The sequence below is a fragment of the Scyliorhinus torazame genome, chromosome 5, assembly GCF_047496885.1.
Source record: "Scyliorhinus torazame isolate Kashiwa2021f chromosome 5, sScyTor2.1, whole genome shotgun sequence".
Classification (NCBI taxonomy): Eukaryota; Metazoa; Chordata; class Chondrichthyes; order Carcharhiniformes; family Scyliorhinidae; genus Scyliorhinus; species Scyliorhinus torazame.
In genome coordinates, this window is record NC_092711.1 from 272364074 (window position 1) to 272385467 (window position 21394).

At 41.6% G+C, this 21394-nt stretch overlaps 1 protein-coding gene across 4 annotated transcripts in view; it reads left to right on the forward strand.

Moving 5' to 3' along the window:
* LOC140421136 (non-POU domain-containing octamer-binding protein-like) overlaps positions 1 to 21394 on the forward strand; it is an 87007-nt gene that overhangs the window by 32011 nt on the left and 33602 nt on the right. For all 4 annotated transcript variants that reach the window (XM_072505570.1, XM_072505567.1, XM_072505569.1 and 1 more), the window contains exons 3-8: positions 7879 to 8180; positions 9287 to 9382; positions 10351 to 10547; positions 12304 to 12388; positions 17190 to 17301; positions 19193 to 19247. In XM_072505570.1, the coding sequence (XP_072361671.1) occupies positions 7879 to 8180; positions 9287 to 9382; positions 10351 to 10547; positions 12304 to 12388; positions 17190 to 17301; positions 19193 to 19247 (847 nt within the window). The remainder of the gene's footprint in view (positions 1 to 7878; positions 8181 to 9286; positions 9383 to 10350; positions 10548 to 12303; positions 12389 to 17189; positions 17302 to 19192; positions 19248 to 21394) is intronic.

The window sequence follows — 21394 nt, forward strand, 5'->3', positions numbered from 1 at the left end:
ACTGTGTGTATATATGCACCATACCCTGCAGCAACCCGTTAAAAGTCTTGACAGCACCGTCCAAACCCATGACCTCAATTACACCACCTGCAATTTCCCCTCTAAGCCGCCCACCATCTGAACTTGGATCTATATTATTGTTCCTTCACTATCGCTGAATCAAATTCCTAGAATTCCCTAATAGCACAGTGGGTTTACCTACAGCATATGGACTACAGAGGTTTAATAGGTCGGCTGATCTCTTCCAGCTTCTTGAGGGGCCATTCTCGATGGGAAACCAATCCTTGCCTGGCTGGTGATGCCCACATTCTGTGACCGTCTTTTAAAAAGGGCTCATGGAGTTTGATAATATATTGACGTAAGGAAGCTAGAAGTTGGGGTGAATGGTATATTTTTAAGTTGGTAGGCTGCAATTTTGCGAGTGCTGTGTGGATCAGCATTGGGCCTTCGCTTATATGCAAAATATGTTGATGACTTAGGTGAAAGTAGAATAATGTGTCTAAATTCGTTAATGATGAGCTAGATAAATATAAGCTGAGTAGGGCACAGGCTGCAGGGAGATATACAGGTTAAGTGAGTGGGCATTAAGATGACATGGAGAGGAAGGTTAAGTTCGAACTGAGTGGAAGCTCGGAGGGGTTCTAGAAGTCATGGGCACTATTTATTATGCACTTTCAAGAACTGGCTAACATCGAACATTAGTTGGGGTGGGGGGGGGAGGGGGGCTGTGTATATTAAGGATGACTGGGTAATCCCTGATTCCTTTTTGTCATTTGTTTATGTAAACATGCGGACTGATGTTTGGGGGTTGGTGGGAGGATGGGATCGTTGTTTTTGTTATGGGGATTGACATATCTGTTGCTGATTATTGTTTATTGTTGGTGGGTGTAAATTCGGGAGAAAATGTGAAACAGGAGGAGAATAAAAATATTTATAAAAAAAAAAGATGACAAATAGAGCATAAAGTAGGGAAGTCAGAGATGATTCACTATGGTCATAAGAATAGAAAAGCTAGGGTGGCGCAGTGGTTAACACTGCTGCATCATGGCACCGAGGACCTGGATTTGATCGCGCCCCCATGTCACTGTCCGTGTGGAGTTTGCACCCATGTCTGTGTGGTCTCATCCTCACAGCCCAAGATGTGCAATGTGGGTGAATCGACCAAGCTAAATTGCCCCTTAGTTCGGGGAAAAAATAATTTGATCTCTAAATTAAAAAAAAAAGAATAGAAAAGCAGAATATTCAAAGGTGTGACACTTGTAAATGTTGTCGTTCAGAAAGGCTTGGATGTACTTGTACAAGGAACCACAAGGTTAGCATGCGGGTAGAGCAAACATTTAGGAAGGCAAATTGCATATCTGCCTTTATTGCAAGGGAGATGGAGTACAAGAATAACGAGTGATACAATTGTGTAGGGCTTTGGTGAGACTGCACATGGACTGTTGTACACCTTTTTGGTTTTCTTATTTAAACAAGGATATATTGCATTGGAATGTTATTGTAAAGGTTCACTAGATTTGTTCCTGGAATGAGAGGATTATCCTCTGATAGGCTGAGTAGATTGAATTTGTATTCTCTTGTGCTTCGAAGAATGCGAGGTGGTCTTGAACCAGATTCAGAAGCAGCTGGACTGGATAGTTTCCCATAGCAGGGAAGATCAACTATGATTGTACAGAATGGTGGAGCAGGCAATAGCTGGTGGTGATTTGATAAGCGGCTTTTGAATTAATTAATTTGTTGGACAGAATAGAAGTGGACTAAATGTTACCACTTGTGGGAGAATTTAAAACTAGGGCCATAAATACAAGGTAGTTACTAAATTTAATGATATCAGTTTTTTACTTGGTGAATTCTTACTCTAAATATTGACAAATAGTTTGCATACTTTCAACAGAAAATTAGACAAGTACAGGAGAATGTAGGGAATTGAAGTAAAAAATTCACCACTATTCTTAGAATTCCCCCGATACCAAAAAGGGTCAATATGACATTCTAAATGGTGAACAGGGATTCTCACTCCCTGTCAATCTATATTTTCAAGTTATCCCCCGGTATAACCTATATCTTCATAGAAATTTTTTATCTATTTACCACTTAGTAGCATCGATCCTGGGTCCCGCGTTGCTAAGTAAGTAAAATCAACTTTGAAGTAACCACTGTTACAGGTTATAAAAGTTTTAAGTTATTTTATTATATTTTTTCTTTTAAAAAGATGCAATCACTGTCTTTACAGAAAAGTAATAAGATCTTGCTTCTGGATTCTCCTGGTTGGTTGAAAAGACCTTCAGGTCTACCGCGACAATTTATTTCTTTAGCTTTTGGTCTTCCTCCGATGGATTCGCTGTTCCACTCGGTTTCTGTGCTCTATCCTTCCCATGACCGAGGGCAGCTATGAGAGCTGACTCTGCTGGCTGTCCCCGATTTCGGGTTTATATTCCCCTTCTAGAAGTTATTAAGTTTATATGACATTATCGTAAAGTAACTTTATTTTACTCTTGATTGTACAAGGTACCTTTAATCTGAATTATTTCTAACACGATTATGTATTCATATTGAGCATGACTTCAGCTCATCGAACTCTGATTATATTGTTTCCCTTGTGATGTTCAAAAGTGCTTTGAATCCCAGAGGTGTGTTACATCTGGTTCCTGTCACTTCTAAAGTTGTTTTATTACCAAATAGTGCCCCCAGCTCAGAACTCTGACTCCGATTTGGGGCTAACGTGTGTTCCTGTGGACACGTTTTCTCCAGCTTCTCATATTCACCTGGTGTCAGCAGAATTTCACACCTAAACATTTGTCACCCAATTCAACTGAAGATCTGAGCAATTCCTTTTTAGCTGCTTACTAAAATAATTAACTTCAAAGAAGGTGCAAAATATTGCTTTTTTCCATATAACTAAAAGTTTAATGTGCTGTGACTTAAAAGACATGCATCAGTTTTACAGCTTGAATAGTCACAAGCTGTTTTCTTAACCCTGTTTGATAACGGCTATCTGCATTTTAAAACCTTCTTTTGCAGCTGCTGTTAACCCTTCGTGGGATTTTTCCCTACATTTTCTCATGTACCTTATCCAGGTATTGCCAGACGTCCATGTTTCAAATGACATATTTTCCCATTTTTACTTTACAGAATAGAAAGACATGTTAAAACACAGATGCAATGCAGAGTGTAAATATCAGCTCTGATGTTGGGCCAAATGTTCTTTGTGCTGTTATACTTTATGTAATTTTTGATTCTCTGTAACTCCTTCAGCCGATATAAGGAAAAGTTGTGCACTCGGCCTGCACTATGACTGCCGACATATGATCAGATCCCTCAAACCATGAACAGTCAATAAAAGGGGTACTGGTGGGTGCATGCCATTTTGCCCCTGGGCCAGTTTAACTGTAACTTTAACCACTATATTATATTTTTCTAAATAAACAAATACAATATATTTCAACAAGTGATCAACTTGTGAAAGCTTTGTGCAATGAAATTCTAGCTTGGCTAGCTCCAGATAATTGGACTCATTCCTGGCATCCATGTTTCAAACCCCAAGTGAAGTGATGATTCTTTTGCTTAATAATTTTATTGATTTTTGCCAATGGTGAAACTCCAGTTAAGACAACTGGGGGGGGAATATTTGCCTTTCTCTTCCAGGCATCTTGTGTTCACTACTTGAATAGGTAATTTATATTAAAATTGCAATGTGTTTCCAAGGAAAGCTGGATCTCCAAGCATCTCTCACTTTAACTAATTGCTGATACTGCATCTATGCATGCGCAGAACGTGCTCCCCCTTGATGCTGTGGCACAAATAAATGTGTTCTTGTGAGAAGAGTATTTATGAGTTAACTTTATTTTCAAATTGGTTACTGTTGATTGTGAACCACTTCATAATGAAAACCTGTTCAAAGCAGCAATTTAATAAGTAATTTTTAGTCGGTCTTATCCCCACAAGCCAAAGATGTGCAGGGTAGGTGGGTTGGCCACGCTAAAGTGCCCTTTAATTGGAAAAAAATAATGGGTACTCTAAATTTATTTTAAAAAGTGAATTTTAGTCATTTTGGATCATGTTCCAGTCATATTGGAATAAACTCTTGAGCTGCCTCTTGTTGCAATATTTGTACCCCTTTTATTGACTGTTCATGGTTTGCAGAAAATTACCAGTCTCTGGCTAATGTCTTCAAGTACTGTGCAAGAGGCCCCTGGGCCAATGGTTGTGTGGTATTGGATGCACAACCCAGACTCTTACGCAGCAAAATAGTTATGCCAGAACTATTCATTCCCTCGGTTCTTTTCTAGCATTGTTTGTTTATGCCTGACCCAAAAGTCTTGTCAGCTTCAATTGAGCCGCCATTCATACTCTCGAGGAAAGTTCTAGATTGATCTTGTTCGTTTTGTGATTTCACAATGATGGTTGGGGTCTTTTGGGCTCTTTTTATATGTCTATTTATTGGGATTTTCAATTGTTTACAAAAAATTTGCATAAAACAAAACCAGAAAGATAGCTATCGGTATTATAGGTATGAACTCTACAAAAAAGCCAGATATGATCTAAAGAAATCCATCAAAGATGCCAAAAGATATTACCGGACCAAGCTCGAGTACCAGGCCAGCCACACACATCCCTGCCGTCTATGGCAAGGTCTGCAAGACCTAACGGGCTACAAGATGAAGGCATGTAAAATCATCGGCTCCAACTCACCCCTCCCTGATGAGCTCAACACATTCTATGCCCGCTTTGAGCAAGAGGTCAGCAAAAGCGAGCACTCCACCCCAGAAGCCGCGGATGAACCGTATCTGAGATCACCACTGCCGACGTCCGAGCAGCCTTTTCGAAGGTCAACCCACGGAAAGCCACTGGCCCGGACGGGGTACCTATCTGCTTCAAGAAGACGACCATCATCCCTGTACCAAAATAAAGTCAAGCAGCGTGCCTTAATGACTATCGTCCAGTGGCTCTTGACATCCATCACCATGAAGTGCTTCGAAAGGTTAGTCATGGCACGAATCATCTCCAGCCTCCCGGATGCATTGATCCACTACAGTTCGCCTACCGCTGCAACAGGTCCACAGCAGACGCCATCTCCATGGCCCTGCACTCTACCTGGAACACCTAGATAACAAAGACACCTATGTCAGACTCCTATTTTTCGACGACTGCTCCGCCTTCAACACCACCATTCCTACGAAACTAATCTCCAAACTCCGTGGCCTTGGCCTCGGCTCCTCCCTCTACGACTGGATCCTGAACTTTCTAACCCACAGGCCACAATCAGTAAAGATAGGCACCAACACCACCTCCACGATCATCCTCAACATCGGTGCCCCACAAGGCTGTGTCCTCAGCCCCCTACTATACTCCTTATACACCTATGACTGGCCAAATTCCCCTCCAACTCGATTTTCAAATATGCTGATGACACCACCGTAGTGGGTCGGATTTCAAACAATGACGAGACGAGCACAGGAATGAGATAGAGAATCTGGTGAACTGGTGCAACGACAATAATCTCTCCCTCAATGTCAACAAAACAAAGGAGATTGTCATCGACTTCAGGAAGCGCAGTGGAGAACATGCCCCTGTCTACATCAATGGGAATGAAGTAGAAAGGGTCGAGAGCTTCAAGTTTTTAGGTGTACAGATCACCAACAGCCTGTCCTGGTCCCCCCATGCCGACACTAGGTAAGAAAGCCCACCAACGACTCTACTTTCTCAGAAGACTAAGGAAATTTGGCATGTCAGCTACGACCCTCACCAACTTCTACAGATGCACCATAGAAAGCATTCTTTCTGGTTGTACCACAGCTTGGTATGGAGCCTGCTCTGCCCAAGACCGCAGGAAACTACAAAAGGCCTTGAATGTAGCCCAGTCCATCACGCAAACCAGCGTGATTTGCGAAGGTCCATTGATTCTATCTATAATTCCCGCTGCCTCAGAAAGGCAGCCAGCATAATTAAGGACCCCACGCACCCCGGACATACTCTCTTCCACCTTCTTCCGTCAGGAAAAAGATAGCAAAGTTTGAGGTCACGTACCAACTGACTCAAGAACAGCTTCTTCCCTACTGCCGTCAGACTTTTGAATGGGCCTACCTTGTATTTAGTTGATCTTTTCTCTGCACCTTGCTAAATCTGTAACATATTCTGCAGTCTCTCCTTCCATCCCTATGTACGGTATGCATTGTTTGTGCAGCATGCAAGAAACAATACTTTTCACTGTATACTAATACATGTGACAATAATAACTCAAATCAAATCACAATGATGGTGGGGCTCTTTTTATATGTCTACTTATTAGGATTTTCAATTGTTTACGAAAAATTTGCATCAAACAAAACAAAACCAGAAAGATACCTATAGGTATTATTCTACAGCAGAGCAAGATTCCCGAGACATGGCAGCCAGTTCTCTAACCTGGCTGGGAACATTGCCACCTCACCATAAACACCAGACACAACCGGACTGTAAAAAAAGATATAAAATAGATGTGCCCGAGGATAAAGTCAAAGTTTAAAAGATGAGAAGTGCTCCCAGAAACGCAGCTGCTCCGGTGCTCTCATCTTGTGTTCCAATCTCCTGTGCTCTTATAGTTTTGCTCAATTTGTATTGTATCCCCAAAAGGGCAATCAACCCTTTAAAACTGACCTGCAAGTCAGGTCCAGACTATCTATATATACAACTGTATCATAACTTCCTCATTGTTGTATTTAATACTGATGTGGAGATGCCGGCGATGGACTGGGGTGAGCACAGTAAGAAGTCTTGCAACACCAGGTTAAAGCCCCAACCGGTTTGTTTCAAACCTGTGATGATCCCTCTCTCCGTCTGGGCCTGTAGACTTAATTACCTGCAAAGACTTGCATTCAAAGTATCGTTTTGCATCTTTGACTCTATATAGATAGGTTTCTGGAACCCACTCTTCATTCACCTGAAGAAGGAGCAGTGCTCCGAAAGCTAGTGATTCGAAACAAACCTGTCAGACTTTAACCTGATGTTGTAAGACTTCTTACTGTACTGAATACTGATATTGGATTCATAGAATCACTGCAGTGCGGAAGGCCCATTTTGTCTGCACCGACCCTCCGAAAGCACCCCACCTGGGCCCAATCCCCTGTCCATTTCCCTAAATCCTTAATCCCACTTAGGGGCAATTTAGCATAGCCAATCCACCTATTCTACACATTTTTGGATTATCAAACTTCCTATTCCCCCTATTTGCAGTAATAGAATCGTGCAGGCAAGGTATATGATTGAAGATTTTCCTCGTGAAGATCTGGGTTCTGCTGCAAAAAGGAAATAGTTAACCTGTAAGTAGATATATAGCCAGAACCCCAAAAGCACAAAATGAGGCCATCCAGCCCAGGCCAACTCCATTTAACTGTTAGATGCTATGAGGCAATTTAGCATGGCTAATCCACCCAACCACATTGTTGTACTGTGGGAGGAAAGCCATGCAGATATGGGGAGAAATGTGCAACTCCACACAGAAGACAGTCACCCAAGGTCAGAATCGAACCCAGGTCCCCGGTGCTGCAGGTAGCAGTGCTAACCATTCCACCATGCTGCCTGATTTGAAATATCTTGCCTTCCAAAATATTTCCCATTTAGCTCTTAGTGGTTTAGCCAGGAATATGTTGATCTGAGGATGCTGCTGTGTCATTGCGGGAAAAGATGAGGTGACTTGTCTTTGATTTTTTTAAATTAACATTCAAATTCATAAGGTAAGCATAAAAGCTGACTTGTTGCTTTTTCAGTTTTAAAGTGGCACAAATTCAGAGGCTAGAGTTCATATATTTGGAGGGCATTGGCGGCCTGGTCGTGGGATTGTATTTTGGTGAACAATATTTTAACTGACTGAAAATTCATGTCAACTCATTTTGATTGCAGGAAACTAGAACCCTGGCTGAAATTGCAAAGGCGGAACTTGATGATACTACACTAAGAGGGAGGCAGATAAGAATTCGATTTGCAACACATGGTGCGGCTCTCACTGTGAAGAACCTACCTCAGTTTGTATCAAATGAGCTGTTGGATGAGGCGTTCTCTATCTTTGGACCAGTGGAGAGAGCAGTGGTGATTGTGGATGACCGTGGAAAACCAACTGGCAAAGGCATCGTAGAATTTGCAGCAAAACCTGCAGCACGCAAGGCTCTGGACAGATGCACAGATGGTGCATTCTTATTGACAGCGTGAGTAATGAGAATAAAAATACATTGTCAGGGTGGGGGGAGGTAGCAGGCAAGAATCTTTTCTGTAGAACTTTTTTTCCCTGTTTCATCTCCATGGACATCATTAAGTCGATTGTTGTAAAGTAGAAGTGAGTGGAAATCCCATCTGCTGTAGTGTTAAGCCCAGAACAGGAGGCACGAGGTTACATTCCTGGCTTTGTTAAGCTGATCTCATTTGGTGACCGATAATTGACCTAAGTGCTTGAGAGTTAGGGAGGTGTAAATCTGTCTGGATACAGTTTTAGAAATTGGATGTGTAGAAAATGGTACCAGAGGAATTGAGAACCCAGACTCGATGTTGCTGTCTTGTTTTTCATTAAAACAAAAAAATCCAATTAAGGGGCAATTTTAAAATGGCCAATCCACCTGTCCTGCCCGTCTTTGGGTTGTGGGGATGTGACCCATACACTGACAATGTGTAAACTACTCATGGATAGTGACCCGGGGCCGGGATCGAACCCGGGTCCTCGGCGCTGTGAGGCAGCAGTGCTATCCACTGTGCCGCCCCATGTTGCTGTCTTGTTGTTTAAGTCAGGGTGGTTCTGCCGAGGCACATTTTGTAATCCAAAGATTCCTAACTTTCGTTGAGCACTGTTGGAAATTAATTTCTTCTGTAAACGCCACCTCTCGCCATTTTCTAAAACTATATTAAACATTTTATTTTCATGGCTAACAATGGCATATTGTTGAAGCCCAATCATATACTCCAAAGCTTTGCAGTAAAAAAAAATCCTCACCACCCCCAAACCATGAAGATTTGACTCATAGCACTGCACCCTCAGCTAAAGGTATTACTGCACAAAAATTGGCTTGTTCTTCAGCGACAAGCAGATGTTAATCTGCTGATTTTATAGTCAATTTTTGTCTTGATTTCTAGTGTTAAAATATGAACATCTGGTGCCAGTTGCATGATGGAATAAGATCGTTTTTTTTGGCAGGCCTGGAAATGTGTTCAATCATTAATACACAATCTGAATTTCAGTAATTGGTGCTGCAATGTCTTGTTAGTTACTTATCTTAATATCCTGTATCAAACTTATTGAATCATTGTGTTTTTCCATTTTTAGATTTCCAAGACCTGTGACTGTTGAACCTTTTGATCAATGTGATGATGAAGATGGACTTCAAGAGAAACTGGTCCAGAAAAATCAACATTATCACAAGTATGTATTGTATTGGCTGGAAATTATTTTCAAACATGCTCTCATTTCTGATATCTACCTATTTAAACTTTCTGTAAAGTGAGCCATTCTAGAATCATCTAAAAGTATGCTTGCATTGATAAGAACACTTGATGAAATTTTGATGCATGGATAAAATAGAAAGCCAACATAGTGTTTGCGTGGAAGTGCCAAATGAAATTGAAGGCACAGGTTTAATTCCTCGAACTGGCCGTGTTTTTTGTGTGTCAGGGAAATTAAGTACTATCCGTGGTATTATTTTGTATGTTGTACAAGAGCAGCATGTTGCTTTAAATACCATTTTATTACTTTTGTTTGCCATTTGATCACAAAATAAAAGCCCAATTGAGTTGTCACATTTATTGTGGGATAGCCCAAAAAATAGTACTGAAAGTTATAGTAAGGCGGGACGTGTGACAAAGACCCCTGTAAAACTTTTAACATTGTCAAAATTAAATTACTTCCTAGCTGAATACGTTCATGCAATGTGTGGTGAAACATGGGATCCATCTTGTTTTCATTAAACTCCTTCCACAGAGTGAGTTCTTTGTCAAAAACAGGGAGGTGGGGAGCTCATGTGGGCTGGTATTTTTCATGAGTTGGTGTCAAAATGGTCTCTGGAACAAGCCACCCCTATTCTGCTAGGCGAGTGTAAATTATAAGGGCTAAGTAAATTAATCCTGACCTATAGTTTATGGCCATGATTTGTTTTCTCTGTCATAGGCATGTTAACTTGAGCATTGCAGTGAAATTGCTACATAGCTAATACTTGGCAACCTGACTAGATTAAACTATTTTATTAGCCACATCAATGTTATTTTGGCAAGTAAGAATTTTTCATTGTTTAGCGCATAAATATTTATACTGCTTCTTTGTATGTAGTGAGTGTAATTGGTTACTTTGGCTTCTTGCCTCAATTATGCTTGTCTGCAACTGTTGTGATTTTTAAGGGAACGGGAACAGCCACCCAGATTTGCCCAGCATGGGTCATTTGAGTATGAATATGCCATGAGGTGGAAGGCTCTTCTTGAAATGGAGAAACAGCAGCAGGAGCAAGTTGATAGAAACGTGAAGGAAGCACGAGAGAAGCTGGAAGTAGAACTGGAGGCTGCACGTCATGAACATCAAGTCATGTTGATGAGACAAGGTGGGTTGAGAAGATCACAATTCTTTTTTTCTTTTGTGGCATGTGTGAAGGTGTTGATTGTTACCGGATGGAGATCATGAATTTGAACTGTGAATTTCCTTCTATTTCCACCACCCTTCCCTTGTCGTCCTGCTTCCTTTCTCTTTCTTTCCTTTTCTCTCACCAATGCTAGTTATAAACCCTTTACCATCTCTGTTTATATTTCAGTTGATCCATAAGGTAAATTATTGAACGGAAAATTTTATATAGGCTGTATCACTGGACAGGGGGCCATTTGGATCATTGCGCCTGTGCCAGCTCTTTGGGAAGTGTTAACCAATTAGTCCTACTCCCCGCAGTTCAGCCATAATTCTGTACTTTTCCCCCTGGTAAGTGGTTATGCAGTTTGTTTTTGGAACATTACTGCATTTACTTCATTGGTGACGGTGGTTAGCACTGCTGCCTCATCGCGCCAGGGACCAGGATTCAATTCTGTCCTTGGGTTACTGTCTGTGTGGAGTTTGTACATTCTCCCTGCGTCTCTGACAATTTCCTCCCACTGTCCAAAGATGTGCAGGTTAGGTGGATTGGCCATGCTAAAAGAAATGCCCCTTAATTTCTAAAGATTTCCAGTTTGGGACTAGGGTGAGTGAGTGTGCTTAGGTAGAGCACTCTTTCAGAGGGTTGGTGCAAATCCGATGGGCCGAAGGACCTCCCTCTACTGTAGGGATTCTATTGACCCTTTTTAGGCGGTGCATTCCAGATGGAAAGACTTTTAAAAATAAATTTAAGAGTACCCAATTCTTTTTTTCCAATTAAGGGGCAATTTAGTGTGGCCAATTCACCTACACTGCACATCTTTGGCTTGTGGGGGTGAGACCCAGGGAGACACGGGGAGAATGTTCAAACTCGTGACCCCGGCCCGAGATGGGACTCGGGTCCTCAGCGCCATAGGGAGCAGTGCTCACCACTGCGCTGCCCGAGATGAAAAGACTTGATGTGTTTTTTTTCATGTCACCTCTGGTTCTTTAACTCTCTCCTAGTTGCTGACTCTTCTGCCATTCCTTATTTAATCTTTTGAAGCCCTTTTGTGATTTTGAACTTTCCGTTTAAATCTTCCCATCTCTTTGTAGGACATAATCCGACTGTTGCAGTCTCTCCACGTAACTAATTTCTCATCCCTGTTACAGTTCTAATAAATCTCCTCTGCACCCTCACTTAGGCCATGTATCCTTCCTAAAGTGTGATGCTCAGAAGTGGCCATAATGCTGTCGTTGGGGATTGACCAGTGTTATATATATATATTTTTTAAAAAGTCAACTAATCTTGCTTTTGTAGTCTTGTGTTTTCATAAAGTCAAGAATCCTGTGTGCTGCTTTAAAAAAAATTCTCAGTTTGTCCTGTCAATTTGTTTTGTACACACCTATGGGTCTCTGTTCTTGCACTGTCTTGAAATTGTGTGATTTAGTTTATATTGCCATGGATTAAATTTTTTTTGTGGAGAATGGGCATCAAGCCGAGGCTATATGCCATACGTGAATGTTGCGCTCCAATAATGCAAATCTAAACGAGTGTGGCTGCATTCAATTGTGTTCTGGACACGTTACAATCACCCATTTTGGAAATTCTCTAGTTGGTGTACCAAGGTAAAGTTGCAAATCTGTTCATTTAAAACTGCAAACGCAACTGTATCTTCCAGAATTTGCAATGTATGGTACTTAGTATATGCATGAAATTTTGGTTCAGTTCAAATATTTCAATTACTTTTTATCACTAGATTTAATGAGACGCCAAGAGGAATTGAGGCGCATGGAAGAATTGCATAATCAGGAACTGCAGAAGCGTAAACAAATGGAACTGAGGTAAAGAACATTTATTTTTTTCTGCACTAAAAATGTAAATGCCCAAACCAAATTTCTGCAGACTGCATATTCTAACAGATAGCGGATATCATATTAAGCATATTGCACATGTTCTGAAACTTCGATTTCTTTTATATCTGATGGACTGGATTTTATTTACTTGCTGAATTGTGACTGGTTGATACAAGACCGCTGTAGGGATCTGAAGTTAAGAATTAGTTGTTAATGTGGGATGAGGGTAGGAAATAGCAGCCAGTTTCTTCAGTCTCAAAAGATGTGTTCCAGCATGTCATACAATTTTCAGGAATTCTATCGTGAATCAGTGTTTTTTTGTGGCTAGTCTTTTCATGATTGAGTGGTGATACTTGAAGCAGTTACCATGCAGAAATGGGGTCTGTCTTGTCCAAATTTGCTTTGGCTACGCCTTGCTAGAATATTAATTTCTCTGGCCTGTTTGAATTAGCTAAAATTGATTGAATATTGGGTACTGAAGATTGCATGCATAATCTGGGCAAGAGGAAGGCAGAGTGAATATTAATAGAAGTGATAGTTTAATTTATTCAGGGTGCTTCTTCACACTTTTACATCTATTGAGTGATGCACTGCATTCAAGTAGGTGGATACTGCTGAACTTTAGATACCTGATGTTGATCATTGAATTGACAGTAATCAGTAAGTCAAACTATTAATCTTCATCAACATGTTTTTAAGTAGGAGTTGTTAATTAGAATTAATAGGCGGTTTGAATAAGGCAGCTCTGAATTAAGAATAGATTGGATCCTGATTTATTGTCAGAGCAAATAATTTCTTGCCGTACCTTGGTGTTTGGACATTTGTAGAGGTCAATCTCAGGACATGGAGTGACAGTTTAATATATTTCTGTTCCAAAAGCTTTGTCTCAAAGTATCACAGGATCCCAAATGTGACACCCTTATTCATAAAAGGGGGAGCAGGTAACCCAGAAGATCGAAGGCGTGTTTGTTTTGAGTACACTTTGATGGAAATAGATTATGATAAAGGTGAAAAGATAGAGCATGAACTGGTCAAGAACAATGAATCTGTGTTTCATAAATGCTACACATGACTGATTTTAATCAAATTATTTTGTGGAATTGTTCTTAATGAAGAGAATGCTGTGGATTTCAGGTGAATGGATTTTAAGATGTTGGGTAATTATTGCGGGGTGACCCAAGAATAAGCTAGAATAATTTCACGTACCTTTTTTAGAGGCATAGAAATGAGTAAGCCATTCAGTCCCTTGAGCTTGTTCTGTCATTCAGCTTATATAAGGCTGATCTATATCTTAACTGTTCACTTGCCGTGGCTGCCCTTCAATAAGACCTTTCTTATTGACATTCACTGAATGTTAAATTGTCTATTGAACTAGCGCAGAAATTTTTGCAGGGAGAGGGAAGTTCTAGATTTTCCCATAAGCATCTGAGCTAGCATCAGCTTTCACTATAGAGGATGCAAGTAACATCCCAGAAATAGCTGTGAATTAGGGAAGGGAAGGAGGAAGTCTAAAAAAATTAGGGACGTGATATTGAGCAAATTGTCAAGTCTATGGGCTGACAAACCCCATGGACTTCACCCAAGGTCTTGAAAGAAGTGGTTAATGAGATGGCGATTACAAAGTTGGGGAGAGACAAGGTCCCAGAGATTCAAAAACCAGGATGAGAAATTTAAAGTTAAGACTTTGCCTTTGCATGAGCCAATGTAGGGCAGCACGCACAGGTGATAGGTGAACAGGAATTGCGGAAAATGAAGACAGGCAGCAGAATTTTGGATGACCCCCAATTTACAGAGGATAGAAGTGGGAAACCAGAAGGAGTGTGTTTAAATAATCAAGCCTAGAGGTAGCGAAGTCACGGATTATTGTTTCAGTAGCAGGTGATCTGCAAAGTTGAGCAATGTTATGGAGGTGGAAAGAGGCAGTCTGAATGGCACGATTGTATGGTCATAAGCTGACCTCCGCATCAAATGTGACATCAAGATTGTGAGCAGGCAGTCCCTGTCCGTGGAGTTTGCACATTCTCCCTGTATCTGCGTGGGTTTCACCCCCACAACCCAAAGATGTGCAGGGTAGGTGGATTGGCCACGCTAAATTGCCCCTTAATTGGAAAAAATGAATTGGGTACTCTAAATTTATATTCAAAAAAGTTGTGAACAGGCTGGATATTATTTCGACCCGGGAATTTTTCTATGTTAACTGTTAGACTGTCTTGTCTATAATTCCCTAGTTTCCCTCCGTCACCATTCTTAAATAGCAGATTAATGTGCAATTTTCCAATCTAAAGAATGGTCTTGAATTGAGAGAACTTTGGCAGATTGTAGGAGTCGGTTAAACGGGAATCTTGTAGGAAATTATTCATGTTGGTGGAGGGTGCATATGGGGAAATGGCACAGAAAATAAGTTTGAGGCTGGCATAGATCAGCCATGATCGTATTGAATGGAGGGGCAGATTTGAAGGGCCTGGTGGCCTACTCATATTTCTTGTGTTCAGATATGTTCACTGAAGTGAAGTTTGAGCTAATACTTTTGGGGTGCATGAAAGGGAATGATAAATACTGTTCCAGAGTCTAATATTTGTGAAGGAATAGGTATCTAGGAGAGCAGATGCATCTTGGCGGAGATGCAGTTGAAAATGGCCACAAAATAAACGCTTTTCGGTAGGGGACAGAACACGGAAAGACAAGAAAGGAATCTGTACAAGGAGTTTTGTGTGCATTTCTAGATGTGTTATTGGATGGCGGATATGTTTACAGTTTAAATATTGTGATTGAGGAGTTCTGGAAAGGGTGGGAATAGAGAACTTTCTGTTGGTTTAGTGAAATAGTTAGAATTTTATTGGGCAATCATTAATCAATGTGGCATAGACTGCAGTTTATTTCTGCAAGATTTATTTACCATAGGTGTCCAATGATTTAGAGTAGTGATTCTCAAACAAAGGCCCACAGACCCTCGGAAACTGTGGAGACTTAGACGGAGTCCGTTAAACAATTAAAACATTCTCATTGAGGGGTGCTGTGGTCTAAAGGACACAATGTCTTTAAATAAAGACAGATTTTTAAACATTAAAATGCCCTTTACAAGCAGTACTTTCATTTGAAGTATTATATAATTTAAATGGGGTGGCCTGTGCGCAATAATCCATTTATTGTACTGTTGGAATTCTATTTGTTCATGGGATGAGGATGTCGCTGGCGAGGCTGGCATTTATTTCCTACCCATAATTGCCCTTTAAAGTGTTCTCCAAAAAGGTTTGAGATCGACTTGGGTGGAGGCTATGACTCATTTTATAAGAGAATTGAACGTGCGTTCATAAAAGGTATGGGGAAAATACAGAACTAGGAGTGGACTCCAGAACAGCACAGGAACAGGCCCCTCGGCCTTCAGGCCTGCGCTGATCATGTGTCCTTTCTGGACCAACCACTTGTATCCCTCTATACCCCATCTGTTCATGTGTCTATCTAGACAAGTCTTAAAGGTGACTAACGTATCTGTCTCATCCACCTCACTTGGCAGTGCATTCCAGGCCGCCGCCGCCCTCTGGGGGGGGGGAAAAAACTTCTCCTGCACCTCTCCACTGAACCTATCCCCTCTCACCTTGAACTTGTGCCTCCTTGTAATTGTCATTTCCACCCTGGGAAAAGCCTCCAACTGTTCATCCTATTATACCCCTCATAATTTTATAAACTTCTATCAGGCTGCCCCTCAACCTCCGTCTTTCGAGGGAGAACAATCCCAGTTTATTCAATCTCTCCTCATAGCTAATACCCTCCATAGCAGGCAACATCCTGGTAAACATTTTCTGTACTTTCTCCAAAGCCACTATGCCCTTCTGGTAGTGCAGTGACCAGAATTGGACACAGTATTCTGAATGTGGCCTAACAAAAGTTCTATATCACTGTAACATAATTTGCGAACCTCTATGCTTTATGCCTCGTCTGATGAAGGCAAGCATGCCATATGAATTCTTTACTACCATTTCCACCTGTGCTGCCAGTTTTAAGGATCTGTGGACCTGCACGCCCAGATCTCTCCCTGTCTCTATGCTCCTGATGGTTCTGCCATTTATTTTATAGCTCCCACCTGAATTGGATCTACCAAAACACATCACCTCTCATTTGACTGGGTTAAATTCCATCTGCCATTTTTCCAGCCAATTTTGCAGCCTATCTCGATTCTGCTGTATTCTCTGACAATCTTCATCACCATCTGCAACTCCAGCGATCTTGATATCATCTGCAAACTTGAAGTGTCAGCACAAGCATGAGTTTGATGAATTTCATTGTTATGGTTCTCCGGAATCTACCATGAACCAAAATGCAAAACTGCTTGAGATCCCATTTGGGAAAATATATTCCAATTTTACATATAGATGAACTGTTAAATATTAAACTTGAGAAGACTTTGGGCGACACGGTAGCATAGTGGTTAGCACAATTGCTTCACAGCTCCAGGGTCCAAGGGTCGATTCCCAGCTTGGGTCACTGCCTGTGTGGAGTCTGCACGTTCTCCCCGTATCTGCGTGGGTTTCCACCGGGTGCTCCGGTTTCCTCCCACATCCAAAGATGTGCAGGTTCGGTGGATTGGCCATGCTAAATTGCCCTTGGTGTTGAAAAAGGTTAGATGGGATTACTGGGTTTCGGGGATAGGTTGGAGGACTGGGTTTAGATAGGGTGCCCTTTCCCAGGGCCGGTGCAGACTTGATGGGCCGAATGGCCTGCTGCACTGTAAATTCTATGCTTCTATGAATTGTCTTGGCTTCTTTAATTCTAATTGGTTCTACTGTCGTAGACAAGATGAGGAACGCAGAAGACGCGAGGAAGAAATGTTGTTGCGTCAACGTGAAAAAGAAGAAATGATGAGAAGACAGCAGGAGGGATTCCGAGGGAACTTTGGTGAAAATGTAAGTGTTCTGGAATATTAATACCTTTTATGAGCAATGGGTGACCTGAAAGCACATTCATACATTAATATATTTGTGGCAAAGAATCGGATTTTTAAATAACACTGTATTGATTTTAAAAAACAGGTAAACTTGAATGTTTTCACAATGTATCACCTGAGCAAATACATTATAGGAGCAGCAAGCTTTGCAGTATGTTGAATCAACACTAATGTAAAATGAGTTGTGTCTTTTTAAGTCATTACATTATTTTGAGTGCGGCTCACTGACACTATAAATAACTGGTTAACCACACTTGTCTGCAGGCCTTGCCATATGAGCTAGAGTAGAATGTTTATAGGTGGCTTGTGTATTTTTACTGAAACATTGCAAAAGATTTTACACTGAATGGCGGTAGTCACATTCTTCCAAAGTTTGGAATTCTGGCATGAATTCCTTATGGTTCTGAATTTCAATATTTTCACCCACTAGTTGCAGATGAGCAATAACCAAGGATGTAAAGCACGCATACAGACCAAAAATGTACCTAATGCTGTTCATATGTGCATGTGCCCATAAATAGACACTGGGAGAATGTGCAAACTCCACATGGATGTGCTGGGATCAAACCCGGGTCCTCTGTGCCGTGAGTCAGCGGTGCTAACCACTGCACCACCATGCTGCCCCGTACCAATTTACCAATTAACGCCTTGATTTAATTTACAGTAAAATGCTGCCATTTGTGCCTGCCTGGTTCACGTTGTCATTGCCCGCATTTGTTCTCTGCTCACGTGATGTATTTATCCGCAGTTTCTTCATGCTGAGGCACCCACTCTTTTGCCATCATGAATTGCCACTTTTGAGGGCGGCATGGCGGCACAGTGGTTAACACTGCTGCCTCACAGCGCCGAGGACCCAGGTTCGATCCCAGCCCTGGGTCACTGTCCATGTGGAGTTGGCACATTCTCTGCTTGTGTGCGTGAATCTCACCCCCACAACCCAAAGGTGTGCAGGGTCGGTGGATTGGCCACTCTTGAGGTCTAAATTGCCCCTTAATTGGAAATAAAATGAATTGCATACTCTAAATTTATAAAAACAAAACACACACAAAAATTAATTGGCACTTCCCACCCCGATTAGAGGGGCTGCCGACATGTCGGGGCTGAAGAGCCTCTCTTTAAAAATCTATGAGCATTTCTGGAACCCATGGCGTGCATGGCTGGGACCTTTAACTGAACTGAGGGGCATGTTCCGAGACTCCCACATCTGTTGTATACAGGTATTCCATCACAGTGCTGCCCTTGCATGGCTAGAACCTATCGAATTGAGTTTTATTGAAAAAGCATGTTCCCAGTTTGAGGTTTTGTGGGAATGGAACCGTCATAAATGGCAGGAGTTGACTGTAATGCATAGCCACCATTTAGATTAGTGCTGAACTATATCTTTATCTCACTGAAGTGGGTCTGAATTTGAGTAAATGATAACCAGAGTTGTAGGCTTCCTATGAACTTCATTTTTCTTCATGAGTAGCTTTTGGGACTTTGTATTGACCGTTTGATGACCTAATATGTTTTAGCTGAACTCAACCAGAGCAACAGCAGCGGCACCATTATTGGTGTTGAATCTCCCATACAGGGAAAAGCAGCTACGTTTCCTCCTTATTGTTATCCAACAATTGTTGGTGAAAATGCATGACTGGTTGCAATATGGTGCCTGTCTGATCCTCTAACTGAACACTTATTTGATGCACATGATCAGAGCTCTTGGATAAACGTGACTCTGGCTGCTTGAGTGAAATACCAGAGATAATTGGAAGTCATGGACATGTAATACAGGCAAATCATTTTATGAACTGGAGGAAAGAACTTTGGCTGAGCGTCTTTTCATTGGATATATGCAATTTTATTTTAAGAGAGAAAATATGAGGATGGAAGAAATTGCCCAAAGGAGTGGAATGGCTATGCCAGGTAAGATGCAAAGTGAGCTTCAGAATGGAGTGCTGTGAAGGTAATTTTTTTTATTTTGGTTTAAAAAAAATTTTTTTTCATGGGATGTGGACGCCGCTGGCTAGGCCAACATTGGTTGTCCATTCTTAATTGCCCTTGAGCTGCCGCCTTGAACTGCTACAGTCCATATGGTGTAGGTGTACCCATAGCGGCGTTGGGGAGTTCCAGGATGTTTGACTTGGTGATGGTGAAGGAAAGACTGTATAATTACAGGCTAGCTAGTAGCTTGGAGGGGAGCTTGCAGAATGCATTTGCTGTCTTTGTGCTTCTAGGTGAGGAGGATAATTTGTTGATGGTGGTGTGCATATTACTTCAATGTTACTTATGGAAAGGAGTCAGATAGTTAAATTAACATTTAGTTGTTACCTCTGTCAATTATACAAAATGGCTCATTGTTCTTCTTGGCATTTTTCAAATACAATGTTGAAAAGACATCTCAATCGGCGTATTCTGTAGGCCATACGAATCCGAGCTGGGCCTCCACTGTTTAACAATCTATCTGTGTTAATGATTCCGATGAAGGGACCAAGTGTATTTTCGCCAAATTTGCCGGCAAATCGTAGGAAAGTAAGTTCGGAGAAGGATACGAGGAACATAGGTTAAGTGATTGGGATGTGGGAATATTTGAGGTTGACCGCTTTGGCGGAAAGAATAGAAAACAATATTATTTAAATTGAGAGCCCGGAGAATGCGGTAGTGATCTGGAGTCGTTGTACATGAATCGTAAAATTAGCATGCAGGTACAGCGAGTAATTAGAAGGTAAATTAAATGTTGGTCTTACAAAGGAGATGGAGTGCAAAAGTAAGGAAGTCTTGGTACAACTGTACAGGGAATTGGTGTGACTACACCTCGTGTGTTGTGCACAGATTTGGTCGTCTCAAGGATTATACTTGTATTGGAAAAAGTTCAGAGAAGGTTCACTAGGCTGGTGCAGGGATGAACCTTTGATGAAAGGTTGGGTCTATACTGATTTAGTGGAGAAGAATGTGAGATGATCTCATTGGAACAGATGAGGTTCTGTGAGGCTTCTATGGGGAGATGCTGAGGGGATGTTTCTCTTTGTGGGAGAAATCTGGAACATTGGCGCAATTTCAAAATAAATGTCTCCATTAAGACTTGGGTGGGGAGGAATTTCTTTTGAGAGTAAGCAGTGGAGGCTAGGAATATATTCAGGGTAGAGTTTAGACAGACTTGATCTACACAGGGAGTCTAGTGTTATGGGAGCTGGCAGGAAAGTGGATTTACAGCCACAATCAGATTAGCTATAATCTCATTTGGGGACATGTTCAAGGAGTTGAATGGCTGACATCTTATCATCTTTTGGTCTTGGCTCATCCAACTGGTGCGAAGGATATCAAGGGGCAAATTTGGAGGCAATTAGAGGTGCTAGAACTGTAGAGTCGTGATAATGGTGGACTTCAATGATCCTGATATAGATTAAGATGGTGTAAATGGCAGAGGGGGAGCAGAGTTTAAAATGTGTTCAAGTTCTTTCTAAATCAGCATATTTCTGGTGTAACAGGGAAGGCATCGCTAGATCTGATTCTTGGAAGTGAGATACGCTAAGCAGTCAACAGTGGACTATAGTATCATAAGATTTTGATTAAGGGGCAGCATGGTGGTGTAGTGGTTTCGCACTAGCTTTCCCAGCATCTATGTGATGTACTCAGTCGGGTTTCCGCCCTCTGGTAGTCTGACAATCCTTAAGTTCTTGCGGTGAGATCTGACCTTCCACCTTCCCCATGACCGTTTTTCTGGGTCGTCACCAACTTTGCAACTTCTGCTTCAAATGAGGCAATGTGATTTCTGTGATGGCTTTCTCCGGTTCCTGCACTGTTGTCTCCTGGGTCTCTGTTCTTTTTGAAGGGAGCCAGCGTGATTTCTATGGCTGACATGAGGTCTTCCCTGTGTTTTTGGAGCTTGTGTAAGGAGCTCCATCCACTCCCGTCGGTGGGTTGGCCGGAGTTTGCGCTGGCAATCCCTCTCGGTCTGCCGTATCCGGCTCCACTTCATGTGTCTGTGGTCTGGACCCTCCTCTCCTGACTCTTGTAGCTTTTTCTATTTTTCCAGCTCTGTAACTTTGAGGGCATTTCCTTGGGTGGTTAGT